Below are 18,293 nucleotides of genomic sequence, written 5' to 3'. Positions count from 1 at the left end.
TAACACATTCATCCATACTGACAATGCTGCCTGGCTGAACCCAAGTCACAGTGATAAGTTAATAACAATATTACTGGTAATTGTGGACTATCTGGCTATTAAGTATATTTTGTTAATCTCCTTATAACAATAAATATTTGTTTTCTGGCACAATTTTACAGTCCTTACACAAAAAAGATACTTAAGGATTTGTGCTGGTTTTGGCTGGGATAGTTAATTTTCCACATAGTAGCCAGTATGGGGCTATGTTTTGGATTTGTGCTGGAAACAGCATTGATAACACAGAGATGTTTTAGTTATTGCTGAGCAGTGCTTACACAGAGTCAAGGCCTCTTCTGCTTCTCACACCACCCCACCAGCGAGTAGACTGGGGGTGCACAAGAAGTTGGAAGGGGACACGGCTGGGACAGCTGACTCCAACTGACCAAAGGGATATTCCACACCATATGACGATCACGCTCAGCATATAAAGCTGGGGGAAGAAGGAAGGGGGGGGACACATTTGGAGTTATGGTGTTTGTCTTCCCAAGCAACCATTATACATGATGGAGCCCTGCTTTCCCAGAGATGGCTAAGCACCTGCCTGCTGATGGGAAGCAGTGAATGAATTCCTTGCTTTGCTCGCACGCGCAGCTTGTTTTACCTATTGAACTGTCTTTAACTCAACCCACGAGTTTTCTCACTTCTACCCTTCCAATTCTCTTCCCCATCCCATTGTGGAGGGAGTGAGCAAGCAAGCAGCTGCATGGTGCTTAGCTGCCTGCCAGGTTAAACCACAACGGACACATTTATGTTTAAAATGTAGATAAGAAAGAATTAGTTGAATTGTACATAATAGATAATCACTGAAGAATGATGTCATCAAGGATTTTCTGTCAGGCCAGAGGTTTGATTTAAGAGGCTTTCATGTCTGTCTTAATTTCCAGTACCACTGTTTGTTGGCATGCTGTTTGCCTTGAAATCTGTGCCAGAAATTGATTTAAGCTTATTTTCCCAACCTACTAGCTATCTTGATAGTTTCAGTAGTTATAATATTTCATTGTAACAACATGTTGTAAAACCTATATCTACAGAAGAATTTTTTTGCCTGTACTGTTAGATCATAAAAAAAGCAGGAGCATGTTCTCTTTCTCCCAGACAGCTTAAGCTAGAGCTGCACAGAATAATAGCCTGCCAACATTTAAATGGTGATAAACAATATCTTTGTCCTCTAGATCTTCAGAAGCTTTTTGGCACAGAGGTCATCACAGCTCAGCTAAACAGGCATTCAAAAGCTTGCCTTCTGAGTTTGTACACTTATTTTTGTACCTATAAGCATTGCAAGCAGCCATAATTAAGATATAAGACATGGATATCACATGCTGAAGCAGACATCATCCCTCAAATCTAAATGCCTGCCTAGATTCTTGCTGCCATATTCATTCACCCCTGCATGCTGTACTTCCTAAGTCCTCTTTACCACAAAACAAGGAGATAGGAAAAACAAGTTCTCTACAGCCGCCCCAAATCTGCAAATGCCCACACCTCTAGATAAATGCATACCATAATTAGTATAGCCTATGTTTTCAGGGCAGATACCTTTTCTGACCATTCTTATTTTGGAAGCTGGCACTTTCAAGAATATTAATCTTCAAACAGTGCGCACTACCTGACACTTGAGGCTCCTTCAATATACTGTCAACTGAGCATCCAAAAATAATCCTGGTGTTAAATTCGCAAGCGACTTTCAGCCATGAGTCTTACTGGTAATCAACAGCTTTTGCAGGCTCAAGTTGCTTTTGAAAGTTAAGATTTAGGATTCTGCATCACTTAGATGTTTTTAAAACTACTACCTTTGCACATCCAGCCAGATTGACAACAGGCTACTAGGATGTTACATACAACATAATTTTGATCTGGTCACACAGTAACCCCTAACTCCTTACTAACAGGACAGAGACAGACTTACCTAATTCCTCAGCCATAGCATGACTGCTGCTTTTCAGCACACATTTTCACAGGAGAACCAGCTTTCACTAAAAATAAACTTAACTGCAGAGTAAGGTATAGCAGTGTGGGCACATGAATCAAGATTCACCTGCAAAGAGAATCCCTCTAGGCCATTTGGAACAGTACTACAAGGGTGGAATACTTAAAGCTGAATCCTCTGTTGTCTGAAGAATTATTTCGGATTTAAATCTGCCTTCAGATTTATGGCATGGAGTGCTGTCTCTCTGGGAATTTCCCTGCAGTTTCATCAGAGAGCTTCCTAGATACTTGGAAGGGTGGTGGTATTTTTTTTGCTTGAGGATGCCTAAGTTGCTGCTAGCATCTTAACTCTGTCACAAAGCATTCCCTTGTACAGGAACACTGAGGTGTCAGTGATGGTGGGGTACCACTTACATTAGATTCTCCCTATGAAAAAATGTCTTGGAGCCAAATTCAAGCTATTTAGTAAGAAACCAGCATATTTTTTTAATGCTCCCATTACTATCCATGGGGTCAGAGGCAGGTGGAAAGAAAGGGTCTCAAGGAACAGTATAGAAAGTGATATAAGGGAAAAAAAAGGTTATGAACAAGAAAAGCTTTTGAATTAGAAGGATTCTACACATGAGAGATAGCCTCAGCCTAACTATACCCAATCTTCTGACACTGAAGATTTATTTAAAGGTAATAAGGGAATTTTAAAGCTGAAAAGTAAGTGGAAGCCAACATTAAAAAAAGGAAAATGGAGAAGCATAAATCTGGGCAAGGAACATACAAAACTACAAGAATGTAAGACAAAACCAAAAGACATTTTAGAAGCAGCATGTTTAAAGCATAGGCTCTACAAATTAAAAACTTTTCAAATACCTCAGAAAAAGGAAGCCTGAAATAGAATTTGTAAGGCCAATAGCCAACCAAGATATAAAAACTGCTCAGAGTAGAGACAGCCTTTGCAGAAAATGAATTATTTTCATCACTGCACACTTTAGAGCCAGGAAGGCTCCAACCTCTGAGCTGCTCTTGAGAATCTCAATGTGACAAAAGTCAGCTTTCACATGCAGGGATGTTAACAAGCTGGGCACCACAACTATCCGTGCTTTGTTCAACATATTCACAGATGAGCCAAATGGGTGACCAGTGACAAAGTTTGCAGTTGATAAAAATACTTAGTACAACCCACAACTAAATCTGACTGACACAGAGAAGATGAATGAACACTTTCCAAAGTGTTTTTTTATCACAAGAATCTGGGATCTCCCAATGAATTTAGATTCATGGAAGAAATTTAAAAACAGAAAATAATTTATTTTCTCCTAACAGTTCTTAATTATATTATGGAACCCAATGCCAAACTACATTGCAGAAGACAAAAATGGGTTAAAAGGGGAATTAAAATCATGGAGGTCAATTTAATCTATACTTACTATCAACACTCTTTCAGAGAGAGTCTGAAAAATTTTTTTTTTTTGTTATTGCTTATTATCTGCAAATGGGATATAACCAAGATAAGAGAATTCAGCACTTCCATTGCTCTTGCATTTTCCCTAAGTACCTGCCAGAAGCTGCTTTTGGAGACGCGGCCAGGTAAGCCTCGCATCTGACCTAACACAGCAATGCTTTTGTTCTTACCTGTAGGAACATTTCTCTATCTCAGCCCAGGTTCATGAATAGACAGAACAGGAGGTGACAGTCCTGGAGTTGCATCTCAGATAGTAAGGACTGTCACATGTCTATTCTCTTCAAAAGAGCTTTGATAACCTGCTGTGCTGGAAGCCTTGCCCAAGGGGGATGAGGGTAGAGAACAGAGCAGTGGAAACAGCAGTTTGACCCAAAAAGCTAGTTCCTTTTATTGCAGCTTACCATGTGCTATATAATTATTGACATAAATGCAGTATGTTTCAGTCCTCTTCTGGCCATATGTAACATCTTTCTTCAAAGACACGCTTTTGTTTCCCCAATAGTGAAGAAAGCTGAATCACGTTTCTAAAAAAGAAATCCCTACTTATTGTTCCTCTTGTTTCACCACCATCCAGTTTTCTGTCCTTATCCATGACCTCGTACAAAAAAGGCACAGACATAATTGATGGTCTAGAGAATACTCATAACATACTGGGGGTTTCTATAAGCAGACAGTAAATCATAGGAAGATATTTCTTTGTTCTCACCTCTTTTCAGGAACATAAATCCCAAACTTTCAGAAGTTCCAGGAAATAAATTATTCTTTCTCAATTTTACAACCTGTTCTAAATCCACCCACACCTTCAATCATGTTATATGGGCCAGGGCGCGTTATAGAAAAAATGTCAGCCTCACAATTTTAAAATATTTTCAGGATTATATGACTAATGTATCATGTCACAAAAAATTAGAAAGCCTCCTTAAACAATAAAAATGAATTTTCTTTCTTAGTTCCATACTGAGACTAGATTAAAGAGAGATTAGGGTGGAAGCTAAAAACGGGGGCTAAAGAAAGAAATTAAACCATATTTAAAAGAAAAAAGTTACTAATTCTTACAATCTCTCTTTTTTTATGTCTACTTTTATGGTTATTTTACCAAACAATTTAATATCTATGAAATATTTGGCAGAAGAGGAAGTCACGTACATTCTCTAAGAAATTACTTATTTGTCATATATAATTCTATGTCCATGGTTTAATTTGCCTTCAAGAGCCCCATTATGGCCCAACACTGGTGTGGTCCAAGTCACTGTTAACAGTACAGTGGAAATCACTACATTACACTGCCTTTAGGGAAAACCAGCTACATTTAACTGTGCAATAAGGATTAATCTTTGCACCAAGGAATACCTTTCTAATAATTAAGAGATAAGGAGCAAATGTCAGGGAGACAAAACATATTAAGTGGTAACATTTGATTCAGCCAAACCTCAGAATGAAGTTATCTGCAAATGCTCCAGGACACATCATCATTTAAAAAAAAAAAAAAAAAAAAAACCAAAAACCAAAAAACAACTAAACTTACTCAGCTTGCTGATTGTGGACCTTTCTCTTTTCTGCCAAAACAGCCATTATTCCATTGCATTCTCCCAACAGTCCTTAAAGATTGCAAATACTGCCCTGGATTTGTTGGGCGGGGGAACACAACAATCCACCTGGCCTCGCTGGAACGGAGTGGGGGGTGGTAAAAAAAAAAAAGTGTCACTGTACCCTAAAGATATTCTGACCTCTTAGATGAAAAATAGCGTGAGAGCAATGACCAGTTTCCAAAATGTTGACATATTACAACACAACACTAAAGAAAATGAGAACAGCATGAAAGAGAACATTTTGAACTGCAAAAGCAGCATTTCATTCATCAGACTTTGGGGATAATTGATGTCATTGTGCAAGGCTGAAACACTGCACATGAATCTGACTAACCACATTCAAGAAATACTGGAACAAGACTTGGGAAGAGGGACCATGGCAACAGAGAACTTCTGACAGGAGACTAAAGAATGTGCAGTCTAGTAAACAAAGGTGGAGAAGAGACTGCTGCCTATAAATAGGTCAGGGCAGTAAACATCAGCGAAGAGTGCTATTTCAGATAGAAGGCAGTTCTGGAACAGGAATAAATGGATGAGAACTGACTGCAAATAAATTTAGATCAGAAATCAGAAGAAGCTATCCAAACGTTAGGCCTGGCATGCCAGTGGACTGGACAGCCAAGAGGGAAACCCACCTACTTTTAAGATGGAGTTTGGTCAGCTGGTGACATTAAGTGGGCACGTAACAACAGGAGATTGGACCTAGTGACCCCGGATGACTTTTTTTTTTTAAAAAACTCATATGCTCCTAGTAGCTGACTCCTTGCACATCTTTCTTCCAGATCAAGGAGTAATCCTCCCCACTGGCCTCCTAGACTGTTGAAGCAATGAAAAGCTCCCACTTCCTCTCCAGAGGCCAAGCGAGTACTTTTAGAGAGGAAAGTTACTCACAACGTGCAGCTTCTCACACCTTTCCACTTCCACAGTAGGGCTGCAAAGAGACCAGCTGGATCACCATGTACCACGTAATATAGTTCAATCTCATCATGTAATAGGGAGTAGCAGAGGAAGGTCACAGAAGATCAGTGACAAATGCTATCATGCTCTACCCTCTGCAGCACTAGAGTTGCAGAGTGATTAGACACATTAGATGGTGAATTCCAGCTGCAAACTGTATCAGCTTAGACTTTTTAAGAAAAGTGAAAGGGAATGTTTAAAATAACCAAGTGATTACTTCTAGTCTCTGTGGCTCCTCATTGCTGAATGAGAGCTTACGCTGTGTTCTGTAAGCAGGTGGGAACGTTCTCTCCCTGCACTTTGGGCGGACCAAAGGCCGATGAATGCAGACACCACCACCAGCAAGCACTGCTAAGAAGCTGCAGACAGTCAGCACCACTGGCTTAGCATTGCGCTGGGCTAATGTGGTTCCATGGGGCCTGAACAGTTTCTGGCACATTTATCAGCACAGTCAAGTTGTCTTTGGTTTCTCCACCTCATCTCAGTAGTGGCCTACAATGCTAGCCTTGGCAAGACAACTTAACCATATTCTCTCACCTTCCTTGGCCTTCACTTTGGACAGTTTGGCTGTCATCTCTTGAGAAGGGGAGGGAGAGGGTGGGATGTGAAATTAAAGACAGACAGCAAGCTGCTTGCAAGAGCCCCCTTTGCTTCCTCTGGCAGGAGGCACTATAAGCCTTTACAACCTGAAGAACAAAGCTTTTTTTTTTATGCTGCACTTTCAGAACATCATTGACAACAGCATTGCAGTAGTAGCATGTATTGAACATAACCAGTAGTAATTATTAGTATTGCCTTCATTAAACTCTTTCCATTGCTACACCACACAACATATCCATCTGTTACCGCAACAGAAGAGATACCAAGAAGCAGGAGCACTGGCTTTTCCTTCTGTAATCCAAAAGAACTCTCTTCCATGGAGATATTGTGTTCCTGAATGTCTCTTGCCCTAATGTACCATGCCATAAACCTAATGTCAGCAAAGAAGAAAGTGCATAAACTGTTCGAAGAATATTAAAGGGGCATGCACTAAATTACCATCAATGACCTCATGCCAGACTATTAAATGGCAGGAGCATGTAAACTGATCCATTAACATGTTCCTAACAGATGGTTCAGAGGTACTTTGTTGGGAGAACCAATGTAGCGTTCTCAAAAGATGGAGGTTAATACATACTGCTTTTTACCATATGGGCCTTAAACAGGAATTTGAAGTTAAATCATTGTGTCACTCGAAGACAGATGGTGAGGGGAAACAGAGCTTATTTCAAGAGGTACCTTATAATAATTAATACTAATGTTCTAATAACTACATTAGATTTTACATTTTTATATTACTTGCTTATACTTTAAACCATTTCTTCTCTTATGAACGCACACTGAGGCTGTGTGCCTATCAAGTATAGAAAATATTGTGCATATATTAAGACATCCCACAAGTCTTGTGAGAAATGTATTTTTTTATAGTATGTCTTACGGAGCTGCAGTTAGTTTTTCAATATCCCAAATATTAAGCTTTCAACAGAAGCCCATCTTTCATGTAACATACCTCAAACTAGGCACGCAGGAACCACCATTTAGCCTTGCCTGAATATGTACATATATATGTACTTCTTCCACTTTCTTCCTTATATAGTCACCAAAAACATAGTGACCCATTTTCTTAGAAATGCTTACCATCTCTGGTTTTGATACAACAAAGCTTTGTTAGTTTTGTCCTAACTGTTCAGTACAACAGCAATACAACACTTTGAACTTGCACAGCATACCCCATCGCAAGGTCTTCTAAATAGGAAGAGGTTCTCCAAGCTTAGATGTGCTGAACGGATGCCCTTTGAAGTATCAGAGTTACAACAGGTTATTCTATTTCTTCAACTGAAGTGACTCCCACATGGGAAGCAGAGGCTGGGAAGATGAGGAAGTGAAGGCAGGGCTTTGTACTGCACCCAGGAGGACCTCTACTGGTTGCCGTGGTTGGCCAGGGCTACTCCAAAACGGACCTGGTGTGTTCTGCACACCAGAGCTACCACAGCAGAAACCGGCACCACTGAGATGCTTCCTGACATCACAGGATCTTGGCACAGAACTAAGGTTGAAGCTTTAGACTCTGTTTAAGAGACCTGTTTTTCTCTTAACTGAAATCAAGATCAAAGCTTCTTTGCGTTAAGCTTTGTATCAAGAACTAAGTCCTCAGACAGCTGGTTAGTGGCTGCCACCTCACCCCCAGCCTGGCGGTTCTCTAGGTTATAGGAACCTCTATCCCTAACAAGAGAATACGAGCCTACACTAGCTTTCGTCTGCATCCTGAAGTTCATCAAGCGTGAAACACTGCATTTCAATGAAATACAAGAAGTTTCCCGAACTTTTCTGGACATACACCACACCCCCCCCCACTAGGGTCCAGAAGAGCTCTGCAGCAGAGCTATTCTTGGGTTTTGGTCTTGAGAGGAATTCAGCAACAAACAGCCTGCAGGTGAGCTCACTTTACCTTAACCCTACCAGCCTCATAAGTGTGAGGATTTCAGGGCAAAACGTAATTCCATAGAGAAATAATCAGCCGTTCTCTATTCAGCAGATTTTTATTTTTTTTCCCCCAAGGATGCACAACTGCATTCATACCTGTTTGATCCCACTGGATTTCAGACTAAGCCAAGACAACCAGTGTTCACATACACAATTGCCTGGCCACCTAGGTGTGGCAAAATCTCTTTGGTGTCTTGTGTTCTTGTCTATCATTATCTACTACTGAATCAGAGCTGTAAGCAAGTTTTGTGCTCTCTCAGCCCCTGACAAATGCCAGCTGCTTCTAGGCAGTGGGTGTTCCCCGAGGAACAGAGTTACCCATGAACCCCACCACAGAAGCACCAGTGGGAAAAGTCTGACATCCCATGCCCCATAGGTTGCTGTCATTCCTCAGGCACATCCCTCTCTGCTGTCAAAATAGGAAGACACAAAAATGGGCCTTTTTTTACCCTCCTCTCTGCTAATCACAGCCCAGCTGCAAAGTCCTGGGGGTAACGGCAATAAAAAAAAATAAGCAATTCTTTACATATGCCAGGTATCACCTACACAGCTATGTTACAGGGGGGTGTCCTAAGAAAAGCTTTCCCACCACCAGCTCAGGCTGTAGCCACATGCACTATGACAGAACTGCAGTCACAAACACTTATTTACCTACAAGCACACTGACCAGGCTCGAGCACCCCACAGTGGATGTGCTCTGGAGACCAGAAATGGCAGTTTACCTGTATAACAACATTGTTTCCCAGCTGGTTAAAATCATAGCCGCAGTCAAGCTAGTTTTAATTATGCAGTGTAGTAAGAAATAACACCTGAGTAAATATCTTCCTCTTGCAGTCAGAAATAAACTACAACTGGCAACTGCTGCTCTCCTCTCCCCCCCCGAAGGATGCCGGGAAGCCCATGCACACCTGTTTCAATGGGAGCAGGTAAAGCAAATGCTGCCTTACAGGCAGAGATGGAAGCGATTCTTTTACTGAGCAACAGCTCCCTGAGGCACACGAAGGTAGAGCTCAACAGGAAGGCCTGAGGTTGCTCTGCAGTGTGACTGAGCAGCCCGTCTGCAAGGGTCGACCAGGTCACTCCAGAGACACAGCGTGCCCTTCCCCAGGGCGGGGGGCAGAACCAAAACCCCATCCTACCCCCCTCTCAACAGAAAGCAAGCAGAGGAACACTCCTCCTACCTGAACTCGGGGAGGAGGTTCGGCCGCAGCCCGTAGAAAGCCGCCGACAGAGTCACTAGCCAGCCGGGTTTGTAATTCCCATTCTCACACTCCAGGTAAGGCGAGGACCACCTGATGTGGTTCTTATCAGCAGTGAAGCTCTCCCGCCTCTTCCAGCTGTTCTCCAAAGTTTTGGGGCCCGTGTTTAAGACCTTCCTGTGCAGATGTGGCCTCCACTTGCGCCTCAAGCTGTGGAACCACTCTGTCTCCACAGAGGCGTTGGCCAGGCGGTGAGCTGAGGAGGACAAGTCCTGCAGGAGGACCTGGCTCTCGTGCCTGCTGGCCTGGAGGAAAACCTGGGGGGTGGAGGAGAAAGGCTCCGTGCTGAAAGTGATAGCTGCCCTGGAGATGTTGGGGTCCCCCTCCAGGAGGCTCCTGATCAAGGCGCGGTACCACTCCAGGTCCTCCTGCAAGTTCTGCTCCCGCGACTTATTGCTCTGGAGGATCATGTTGAGGAAGTTGGTGGCGTGGGTGAGGGTGTCCAGGGCCCCGTGCAGGGAGGGGTGCGAGGTGAAGCGCGACTTGCCGGCGAGGCTGGCCAGCTCGTACCGCCCGGAGCAGTTGGCGCGCCGCAGCTCCCGGGAGTCGCCCGTGTAGAGGAACGAGGCCACGTCCTGGGGCACCTCCTCGGCGAGCCGCTGCGCCAAGATGGTGCTCTCCGTAGAGCGGCTCCGCGGGGCCGGCGGAGGCTCCCGGCTCTTGATGTGGTCGAAAATAGGCTGCCTCCCTCTGAGCGCCCGCTCCCGGCCGCGCACCGCCTGCCCTTGGCCGGCGGCGGCCCCGAGCCCCCGCGGGGCGAGGAGCAGGAGGAGAAGGAGCCGGAGCAAAGCCATGTCCCCCGGCGCTGCCGGTCGCGCAGGCACGGCGAAGCGGCTGAAGACGGGCTCCGCGCAGGCGGCCGCGGCGCAGGGGCACGACGAACGCGCAGGGGCGGCCGAGCGGCAGCGGGACGGAAGGCGGCCCCCGGCCCGCGAGTCACCTGTGGCGGCGCCGCCCGCGCCTTCCCCAGCGCGGGGCGCCGCGCAGCCCCACCGCCGGCGCGGAGCGGCTCCCAGCCCCTCCGGCGACGGCAGCGGCTGCAGCGAGCCCGCCGGTGCCTCCTCCCGCCGCGGCCACCGCGCTCACTGAGCTGCTGCCCAGCGCAGCGCGCAGGGGCGGCGGCGCCCGCGCCCGGCGCAGCGGCGGGTCCCTCCGCGGCGCCCCGCCGCCGCCCGCGCTCCGCCGCTCCGCATCCTTCGGGCGCCGCTGCCGGAGGAGGGGGGGGCCCGCGGCGCGGGACTGCCACTTGCTGCGGGGATCGGCGGGCGGGCGGGGCTGCTGCCGAGGAGCCGGCGGGCGGGCGCCCTCCTTCGCGGGCGCTCGGCTCCCCGGGGGAGGACCCCCGCCCCCGGCAGGCTGCTCACCGGGCGGCTCCTCACCGCCCAGCGCCCCTTCCCCGCCGGCCCTTATAGGTGTAGCCCAGGCAGCTGCCGCCCTGTGTGGCCGCCTCGCCTGTCAGTCAGCCGGCAGCCATTCACGGGGCAGGAGGACGGCGCCGTGCGGCGCTGAGGGAGGCGGTGCCGCCGCCGCGGAGAGGCGTCGAGGCACCTCGCCTCACCTGCCGCCGGCTCGGCTCGGGGCGGAGGCGGGGGAGCCGCCCGCCGCGCCGGCAGCCGCTCCGCTTTCCCCCCGCGGCCGAGGGGCGGGAGCGGCGGGCGGGGAACCGGCCCGCGGGGGACCCCGCCGCGCCCGGGCGGTGCGCGGGGCTTGCCCGGGGAGTGCGGCAGCGACACCCGCTGGCCGGGCGCGGAGCGGCGCCGCCGCGCTCTGCGCCTGGGCGCCGGCGGGAGCCGGCGGGCAGCGGCCGGCGGGGCCGAGGGGAGGAGGGGGGTGCCGGCTGTTCAAAGTATCCCCGCCTCCCGCGCCGCCGGCGGGGGACGGGAGAGGCCCGGCGCTCCGGGGGAGGGCAGCTGCAGCCGGATCCGCAGAGTGTGGGCTGACGCCCGCCAGGGCTGCGTGCCGCTGTGAGGAAGGCGCTCCTGCCTCGGGCGGCTCCGGGGGCGGGCGGCGGGGGGGCCCAGGCCGGCTCCTCACGGGAGGCGTGGGGCCAGCCGGGCTGCCCCGGCAGGGAGGAGGGAGGTGCTTGGCGGGGGGCACGGCGTTTGGGTGGGAACGGACAGCTTTGGCTTCTGGGGCCTCGGGGCCCACGGCCAAGATCTGCATCGTCCGCCGGTGCTGCCGCGCTCGCCGCGCTGCTGGCGCGGGCTGCCCCGCGCCTCCCCCGCCCCGCACGCGTGGCCCGGGGCGGCCCGCACAGAGCGCGTCCCGCTTCCCCCCGCCAGCTGCAGTGGCTGCCTGGTTATGCTTGTGTAGCCATAATCTTTCTTCGCTTTTTTCCTTGGTGTTTTGTCCATCACCTGTCTTTTAACTCCAAGATGCTAATTCCCGCTGCTGCCTTCAAAACTAAGCCCTTAATCCAGTGGCTTTCAACGCTGACCGGTAGAGCACTTGCGTGGAGCCGAAGCAGCGCTGGCTAATCACCTGGCTTTCCTCCTGCTCTGCCGAAACCGCCGGTCGAAACACCCAAGTGCCCTGAAGATGTAGTTACGATTTTCCAGATAAGCCGTCAGTTGTGGGGCCGTGATGATCAGTAATAGCCAATCTAGTTCAGCAAAGCATTTAAACGCCTTTACCTTTGTGCATTTTCTTTGGCAGAAATATTCGCCTGCTCGGTATCTTACTGTTGGGTGAAGGGTTTGCGACAGGAGGCAGTTAGCAAAGGGTGAATTTCAGAGGAGATGGTCCACAACAAAATCTCCTAATTACAATTCATTCCCTTCTGGTTTAGTATAAAACTCCCTTTTGGAATTCAAAAGTGCAGATGAAAAGAGTAGTAAAAAGAGGATCTTTTTTTTTCTTTCTCCCACACACATGTGCGTGCACATCCTATAAGGAGCAGATTTCAGTCATGCAGAGTATATGATTTAATTTTAAACCACTGACAAGATATATCTGCTTCTTAAAGCATACTCTTATTTTAGAATTATTTGAAACTATACTTAAGGGAAAAGTCATTCTGATATAGCTAAGTGTAAATTACGTTTGCAGTCCATATATCCTAGTGATGTAATGCACTTTATCTTTGCCTATGGTCACCTTTAATAGTTACAATATCACATGTGGATAAGAGAGAAAGTTGCATGTGGTTGAAGAGGATATTCGCTGCTTAAGAGTAATGTACTTGGAATGAACTTTCCCTCAAGTGAATAGCCTGTGAGATTATTTAGAAACTGCATATACTGAGCAACTCAGAAGCTTGCATTTACCGTTTAGCACAGCACAGAGAGTCTGTGCTTCCAAGTCTGCACTGAACAAATACCTAAAGATGCATCGTTTGCTGTGGATAAGTGAGAAGCGGGGCTTTTGACAGGAGCAGCTGTCAGGATTGAGCTAAGCTAACATGGGATCAGTTACATGGGGAGATATCAATGGCAACATAAATAAACAAGCATTTTTTTAACGGTGTGCCTGTGCTGATTCTCTTTACTGACTGTCACAGGCTGCTCTAAAGGAAAGGTCAGTCCCTGATGGGAATTCGCTTCCCCTACTGTAGCCTGTAGGGGTAGATTAATATCTATCTAAGTTGCACTAGGCCTGCTAAATGGCCACATTCACATGTTCTCAGGATAATAAAATAGCCCTTTAATGTACTTGCATAGCAAGTTCCTTCTGTTCCGTGATCTCCTCGTAGTCCTTCCAAATACCCTTCTCCAGAAGCACCCACCACTGCCCCGCACCCTTGTCCCAGAAGCTCTTGTTCTTAACCCAAAGGTTTGCCAGGAGCAGAGACCCAAAGGGGTTAGGGCACAACTCCAGCTGCTGGAAGTCTCTCCCTTATCTCAGGGTGAGGAGGCTCTCTTTTTCCTGTCTCATCGGTTTGCTCTGTGTTTGTGCTCTCTGCGCCGCCGAGTCAGAGGGAGAGGATGAGAGGTTAGCTGGAGGACTTTCCCATTAAGGGTGCCAGGTTCGTTGTTCGGTCTTGTGCAGCTGCGTTGCAGAGGGTTCAAAGACCCTTTCTTTATCCTCTAGGGCTTCCTCCTGCAGCCAGTTCAGACCTGCTCCCAAACAGCTGTTGTGTTACAGCCAGGTCCAAAATGAGACAAAAACAGATTTTAAGCCATTGCAAATGTGCGTCTCCTTACGGCTTTCTAAAAACTATGCTGCAGACACAAAGCCTACCATTCATTGCCCAGATCCAGGGAGCTGGCAATACGGAAAGACAGTATCCTCTTAGATTAAAGAAATCCATCAAATATTTTATTGACATGATGTTACTAAGGATTGGAAGAGATGTAGGAACCTTTGATGATAGTATTTTTATTTTAATAATAAAATGCACTAATGATTCTGGCCTGTCATCTGTAATGAGTTGACCATGTCAGAAATCCGTTCAGCTGTGACCAGTACAATGTAAAAATGGACTGGGAGTCCCTGAGACACAAGATCACTGTGACTGAATAACGTCTCCTCTGCTTCTGCCTCTGCCAGAGGTGCTGCTTCAAGCCATCCACCAGCGAGGAATCAGGAGGCATCTCTCCACTGTCCTGCATATTTCTGAGTTGTTACAGCTATCGCAATTGCTGCGTGCAAAGTACCTGTACACGAGGGGTCTTGACTGGTTGTATTACCTATCAGGCTAGAAGGCTGCATTAGATGTCACATGAGCTCAACCTGAGTCTAATTACAGTGTAGAAAAAATAGCAGTGCAAAATGTTAGCAGTTTTTAACAGACTAGAGTAAGTGTAACCTACTTTCTCCAAGTACAGCCTATACAAAAAGATCTTGGTTTATCTATCTGAACTATTTGAAATGCTAGAAGCAGAATTATTGCATTGTTAAAACCAATTGGAATGAAGGAAAGACTACTGTAGCTGTGAGATGTATTTAAAAACTCAGTTCCTTATTAATTTTTTTCCTAAGCTGATGAGGTGATATACAGAGTATACTCACTAAGAGTAAGGGCTAAAACTTTGAGAAGATGCATTTTATTTCTCTTACAAAACAGAAACAAATTGTTTATCAAAATCATTGCTTATAGTATTAAAAAGCACATGAAAAATAGTGTTTTTAAAATAAGAGTACTCTTACTTTTAGCTTCATTACCTAAAGAAATAATGTTCTTGCAGTCATACTTTTTGTCTGTCCGATGAGTCCCTTCTGTCTGCCAATAACTTCTGATCCCATTAGTTCATTTCAGCTAAGTTTGACAGTAGTATGAAGGTCTCAAAGTTTCTGCAAACTTCTACAAATGTTGTGAAACACAGCTGGATCAAAGAAAGTAACCCACGTTCATTTTCATGCTGGGGGAAGAGCTGCAGAGTGAGTTCAAGAGTTAGATCTTCTCTTTGGTCTCTCATTTGGCCGCTCATATTGGTCAAGAAGTGTAAATATACCCCAAAACAACTGGAGCATGTGTTGCTGCCTCCCTACCCAATAGACAGGGAACAGTGGAGGGGGCTAGTGGGGGGCAACTCAAAAAGCCAAGGGGGAGCTGGTGGCACTGTTGATGGTGGGCACAGTGCCACGAGGCTTTAATGTACAATGCAGAGTACACGGGGGCTGGGAGAGATGCTGGGTTTATTGCAGCAGAGGGTGAGAGAGTGAACACAAATCCATTGGAAACCAGGCTTCATTAGTTCTCTTGTTTCCTCTCACAAATGAATTAAAACCATCACGTAAATATTGCAGAGAGAAAAAAAAAAATGAAGTAGGCAAAATGTAGAGTACAAAACTTCTTAGCTAGAAGCTGATGGAAGAAGCAGCAAGAGCTTACCTGTCAATTAATGTTCACTTATAGTGAGAAGTTCAAACCCACTGGATATTTTTTTAGAAACACTGAGACAGAAGGAATCACTCAGAGGTTACCCAGTACAGCACTCCTGCACGGCGGCAGGATTATGTACAGCACAACTGTCTCTGGCAGGAGTTTAGCTGCCTTCCTCTCAGAGAACTTCCAGTCGGGTAGCCTCCACAGCCACCCTACCTACCTTCTTCCAGGTTTCATCACCTTAGCACCAAGTGTAGGGTGAGCGGGTTCCCTAATACACCAAAGTCTTCTTTACTTTCTTTAGTTCTTTGCTTTCTTCTTCTCAGAGCACAATCACCATGAGCTAGTATCTGTCTGCAAAAGACCACTCTGACTTACTCTTTTTTTCTTTTCTCTGGGCTAAATTAATCAAATTTCTTAACAGGCTATGCTTTCTAAAACTGTTGTTGGCCCTGCTCTTCTCTTCTTGACTGCCCATTTTTTTAGCCTGTTTCTCTAGGTGTCCCAGACAAGGCCTCCTGCTATGCATCTTCCGCAGGCTATGTAAAATTCTCTTCTAATACACCCCACATTGAGGTCTGCCTGCTGTTTCACCTTCACCACAGTATTGACCACTACTTGAGTCTGTAATGCTATGTAATCCTCATAACCTTTCAAAGCATATTGCTTCCTAGTTATCCATTATCTATTTTTATTTGAGGATTTGAGCTCTGCTTCCTCTGGGTAGTACTTTGCACTTGTCTGTTGAATTTTACCTTACCGATTTTAGGCCATCTCTCTGATTTTTCAAGATTATCTTTAATTCCTATTCTGATCTTCAAAATGCTTTTAACTATCTCCTTGGTTTTTGTAGTCGCTTGCTAATTTTATGACCTTTTATTTCCTTATCCAATTTGTTCATTAACCTACTTAATAGAATGTAGCTGAGATCAGCACCTACTTGAAACATCCTCCTGGTTTGATAGAACACAACTGATAGTTTTTGAGAATGACTTCAGAGGCAATTGCTTACCCACTCCTGACCCACCTACACAATATTTCCTTAGCTTACTGATGAGAACCTCACGCTAAGTACGTAATGAATGTTGCTGCTGCAGACATATAGCACATCTACTGCTTCATCGCTATCCACGAGGTCAGTTATGGTCAAAGAAGAAAATTCAGTACATTTCATATGGAGTTATCTCAACGATCCCACATTGGCTAATTTTAATCCATTTATTATTTTCTAGGTGATTACTAAAAAGTAGTTTAATAGTTCTGTTCTCAGTTTTCCTGGTGATATTTATTTCATGAGCTTCTTTATAATCTCTTCTCTTTTTCTGAAAATAGATAGTATGATTTTTTTCCAACTTTAGAATGTTCCTCCCAAACACTTGAAATGGCAAGTGGTAGTATATGTTTGGAAGATCACATCTTATCTCCAACAGAAAATGTTATTCCAAATTAGGAGAAAATTGTCTGTCAGACAACATATTGATGGCTTTGACTCCTAATTGTTTATGGAGAACTTGCATCTGATATGCAGATGTATCTAATATGCAGATGCAGACTCTGCATTTTAAATAAACACTATTGAAGAGCTTTGTAAGCTTATTCACAGTTGGGAAAAGATAAGGGGATGCTGAAGTTAACGTTGCAAACACAGTCCATTCTGCCTGTACTTTACAGAAATTATTTGAATGCTGGGAGACACTGCCCACATATACTGAGAGCTGTTGGTGCCTTCAGACTCTGTTGCAAAGACACACAGGGTCATGCACTTGCACTAAGGAGAGCAAAATTGCAACTCAGGACACATACCAACAGCAGTCAGATCCCTGAGCCAGTTTCCATAAATTTCTTTTTTTTAAATTAAAACAAAGGTAAACCAGAAACGTCTGTGGCAATAAAGGCAGAGTACAGCAAATGGAATAAATTACTAGCATAGTACCAGGGCTGCCTTCACAGAGTGAATCCCACTTCCCCATAATTTCCAGAATAAATGTTGTCTAAATAAGGACATTAAGTGGGCAACACTCTTAATAATGGTAGAAGACCCAGTGCTGTATCCAAAAGGAGATATTAGTGTTTCAGTCACTATGTTATGGAGCTTAAAAGCTAGCCTAAATCCCTGGCCTCTCCGGCAGAATGAACAGCTGAGCTCAGCCCCTCAGCCATCCCTGGGAGAGCAGTAACACACGTGGAGGAGGAGTGCTTGCTCCCCTGTTAATCTGTTTTAGCTGCAGCAAGAACAGCATTTAACTGCAGCCTCTCATTCAGGGAGTAAAAATACTTCTTGTGCTTAGCCACTTCAGTCATATATTTGGGTACAGATTAATGGATGTCCGCTAAAGCCCAGCCAGAGGTGGTGGTATTGCTCACCTTCGGATTCATAGCCAGCGCCTAGAACATTTCTGGGGCAAGTGAGAGATGGAGGCCCTTCTCAAGAAGAGCTTCAAAACCACAACTTTGAGAAGACATCCCAACAGCAGGCTGGCAGCTGGTCAGGGCCAGAATGGAGCAGGCAAGAAATGAATAAAAGGTAAATGCACTAAGACAAGATAAAGGAGGAATCACCTGCAAAGTAAAGTTTAAAAAAAATTATAAGCATCGGGAAAATTAAATCTCAACTAGCACATGTTATATGGGACAGCTAAGTTTCCTATGAGCACCTTGCCTTCAGTAATGAACCAGCTGATTACAATGAGCATCCTAATCAATACAGTGCTTTTTAACAGCTTAATATACATCCTTCAGAACTACCAGGGAAGAAGAATCTGCTGAATAAGAGC

At 45.8% G+C, this 18,293-nt stretch overlaps 1 protein-coding gene across 1 annotated transcript in view; it reads right to left on the bottom strand.

Annotated features, from left to right (window-relative positions):
- Positions 1-10,546, bottom strand: part of GPR158 (G protein-coupled receptor 158) — a gene marked incomplete at both ends in the record, with an annotated part of 211,396 nt that extends 200,850 nt beyond the window's left edge. Inside the window, one exon of the mRNA XM_082307042.1 lies at positions 9,675-10,546. Coding sequence (XP_082163168.1) covers positions 9,675-10,546 — 872 coding nt within the window. The remainder of the gene's footprint in view (positions 1-9,674) is intronic.
- Positions 10,547-18,293: the final 7,747 nt, after the last annotated feature.

Source organism: Platalea leucorodia (assembly GCF_965183815.1).
Source record: "Platalea leucorodia genome assembly, chromosome: 1".
Taxonomy (NCBI): Eukaryota; Metazoa; Chordata; class Aves; order Pelecaniformes; family Threskiornithidae; genus Platalea; species Platalea leucorodia.
This window is presented reverse-complemented; position numbering and strand designations above follow the sequence as displayed.